At 29.9% G+C, this 3,842-nt stretch overlaps 1 protein-coding gene across 1 annotated transcript in view; it reads left to right on the top strand.

Moving 5' to 3' along the window:
• Positions 1 to 3,842, top strand: part of LOC106476961 (AP-1 complex subunit mu-1-like) — a 12,564-nt gene that overhangs the window by 6,243 nt on the left and 2,479 nt on the right. Inside the window, exon 4 of the mRNA XM_013937573.2 lies at positions 1,485 to 1,611. Coding sequence (XP_013793027.2) covers positions 1,485 to 1,611 — 127 coding nt within the window. The remainder of the gene's footprint in view (positions 1 to 1,484; positions 1,612 to 3,842) is intronic.

Here is a 3,842-nt window from a genome sequence, read left to right as displayed (position 1 = left end):
TTGTTTATCTGGGAATGTGGCAGTAAAAGGGTTAAACTTGGTAAGATCTGGTTTAACTTGAGTTGATTATCATTGATAACATTTACCAGTTGACCTTATCAAATCAACCTTAATAAAATATATTCCTATATATTAGTTAATTAACCGTAATAAAATATAATCCTATATATTAGTTAACTAACCTTAATAAAATATATTCCTATATCTTAGTTAACTAACCTTAATAAAATATATTCCTATATATTAGTTAACTAACCTTAATAAAATATATTCCTATATGTTAGTTAACTAACCTTAATAAAATATATTCCTGTATATTAGTTAACTAACCTTGATAAAATATAATCCTATATATTAATTAACTAACCTTAATAAAATATATTCCTATATATTAGTTAACTAACCTTAATAAAATGTATTCCTATATATTAGTTAACTAACCTTAATAAAATATATTCCTATATATTAGTTAACTAACCTTAATAAAATATATTCCTATATCTTAGTTAACTAACCTTAATAAAATATATTCCTATATATTAGTTAACTAACCTTAATAAAATATATTCCTATATATTAGTTAACTAACCTTAATAAAATGTACCAGTTGACTTTAGTTAACCTTGATAAAATGTACCAGTTGACCTTAGTTAACCTTGATAAAATGTACCAGTTGATCGTAGTTAACCTTGATAAAGTGTACCGGTTGACCTTAGTTAACCTTGATAAAGTGTACCAGTTGACCTTAGTTAACCTTGATAAAATTTACCAGTTGACCTTAGTTAACCTTGATAAAATGTACCAGTTGATCATAGTTAACCTTGATAAAGTGTACCAGTAGACCTTAGTTAACCTTGATAAAATGTACCAGTTGATCGTAGTTAACCTTGATAAAGTGTACCAGTTGATCGTAGTTAACCTTGATAAAGTGTACCAGTTGACCTTAGTTAACCTTGATAAAGTGTATGGGTCAGTAAAACTTTTGAAATGCTTAATCTTGATGTAATAAACATGTTGATTACAATGATATGAATTCACTGTATAGACTTTTATCAGCTGGATAATCTTTAATGATATAACCGAACATCAATAATATTAAATTGATCTCTTAGTTGTGTGTATTATATCAGTGTAAGAATGTCACTGGTTATATCTGTTGTTTTTCAGAACTTGCAGTTCGTACTGAAGGGATTTAGAGATGTTGGTAATAAGTTAGGAAGAACAAGCTTTACTCTCCAGATGATAATATAAAACATATTTCTGCTGACGTTTCACCATAATAGCTTCATCAGGGCCTGTAATACAATTCTAGAATTGTACTGCTAATCCTGATGAAACCACAATGGCAAGATTTTGTTTTTATTGTTATCTAGAGAGTAAGGGTGATTTTCTTCAAACTACCAACTGTGCTATAATACTTTATTTTATTGTAATTACAGCTGATATATCTCATTATTTACTGAACCATATATGTGTATTTACAGGCCAATGCAAGTGGTAATGTGTTATGTAGTGAAATAGTGGGCAGCATCAAGATGAGGGTCTATCTCTCGGGAATGCCTGAACTCCGACTCGGGTTGAATGATAAAGTCTTGTTTGAGAGTACTGGAAGTGAGTAAACAAAATACCTGTAGTTGTAAACCAAACTGATGCCTATGGAGTTACATATCTAACACCCTCATGTAATGATATAACTTGGTAACTTGAAAATCATCTGTAGCAGAACATTGTTATTAAACTGTGTGTCTTTAGATTGATGTATACTTTCACCATATAGAGATAATTATTTAGATTGAAATCCAGAGTCTCCACATCATAGTAGTTATTTGTTGATTTATTGTTTGATTACAATTCGATTTCACAGTGGAAATACTTAACCAAACTGTATGAAAATTAGTAAAATAGTATCTAGTTTTGGATTAAAAAACTTGTGTAATTTGTATTACATCCTTTATATTGTGAAATTGAAAGATTTTGTGGAGGAATGCCATTCTGATAAAAAAAATGTTAAGTTATATATATATAGATATACAATCAATTTCAACTTGATTTATTTTCAATAACATATCTCCTTTGATACTTTATTTTAACAATTGTAGTAGGGCAAAACATCACAAAGGTTTATGGTGGCATACGACCTTACCTGTCAGGCTTGATAACAACACATTTTCCAGCAGTTTTATACAATAAATATAATTTCTCTTCAGTAAATAATAATTTATTTTACTTATCTACATTATTTGGATACGTTACTCTCAACAACAATATTCAATATTTAAGTATATGAGTCACCTGAATATTTTGCCTTTGAGCACTGTGTATCTTCTAAACCTAACTAGGCTTACGTATATGAGTCACACTTGAGTCATCTGAATATTTTGCCTTTGAGCACTGTGTATCTTCTAAACCTAACTAGGCTTACGTATAAGTCACACTTGAGTCATCTTAAAATTCAGCCATAGGCTACAGTGTTCTCTAAACCTAAATAAACTTACTTATGTCTTATCATAGAAGAAAATTTCTGTAGCTTTCAAACACATAATAATTAACACAAACTTTTTTACGATGAAAATAATTTCTAAAGAAACTATAAAAAATTCCAAGATCTATGTTTTGTTCCTTAATCTTCTGAACTTTTACTGTTGTTTTTCTCTACACAGGCTACATCTGGTCACTTTCCCACACAGTTCTTCTTTCATACTTCCCACAAAACCGTAAATATCTCGTGCCAATCTATTCAACCTAATTTGAGGTCAATGGTTTATAATATACTCAAAAAATGGTATTTGAACTTTGCCTAGCCACTTTCAAACTGTGTGTATAAAGTAAACCATACAATCACATTACACTGTAAACTGTGTGTATAAATAACCATACAACCACTTTACACTGTAAACTGTGTATAAAGTAAGCCACACAGTCACTTTACACTGTAAACTGTGTATAAAATAACCCATACAATCACTTTACACTGTAAACTGTGTGTATAAAGTAATCCATACAATCACATTACACTGTAAACTGTGTATAAAAAGTAAGCCATACAATAACTTTACACTGTAAACTGTGTGTATAAAGTAATCCATACAATCACATTACACTGTAAACTGTGTATATAAAGTAACCCATACAATCACTTTATACTGTAAACTGTGTGTATAAAGTAACCCATACAATCACTTTACGCTGTAAACTGTGTGTATAAAGTAACCCATACAATCACTTTACACTGTAAACTGTGTGTATAAATAACCCATACAACCACTTTACACTGTAAACTGTGTATAAAGTAACCCATACAATCACTTTACACTGTAAACTGTGTATAAAGTAAGCCATACAACCACTTTACACTGTAAACTGTGTGTATAAAGTAAACCATACAATCACTTTACGCTGTAAACTGTGTATAAAGTAACCCATACAATCACTTTACACTGTAAACTGTGTATAAAGTAACCCATACAATCACTTTACACTGTAAACTGTGTATAAAGTAACCCATACAATCACTTTACGCTGTAAACTGTGTATAAAGTAACCCATACAATCACTTTATGCTGTAAACTGTGTATAAATTAACCCATACAATCACTTTACGCTGTAAACTGTGTGTATAAAGTAAACCATACAATCACTTTACACTGTAAACTGTGTGTATAATTAACCCATACAACCACTTTACACTGTAAACTGTGTATAAAGTAACCCATACAATCACTTTACACTGTAAACTGTGTATAAAGTAAGCCATACAACCACTTTACACTGTAAACTGTGTGTATAAAGTAACCCATACAATCACTTTATACTGTAAACTGTGTGTATAAAGTAAACCATAC

This window comes from Limulus polyphemus, unplaced genomic scaffold (genome assembly GCF_000517525.1).
Source record: "Limulus polyphemus unplaced genomic scaffold, Limulus_polyphemus-2.1.2 Scaffold12288, whole genome shotgun sequence".
In the NCBI taxonomy this organism is placed as follows: domain Eukaryota; kingdom Metazoa; phylum Arthropoda; class Merostomata; order Xiphosura; family Limulidae; genus Limulus; species Limulus polyphemus.
Note: the sequence above shows the minus strand (reverse complement) of the source record. Positions and strands in the feature narration are given on the sequence as shown.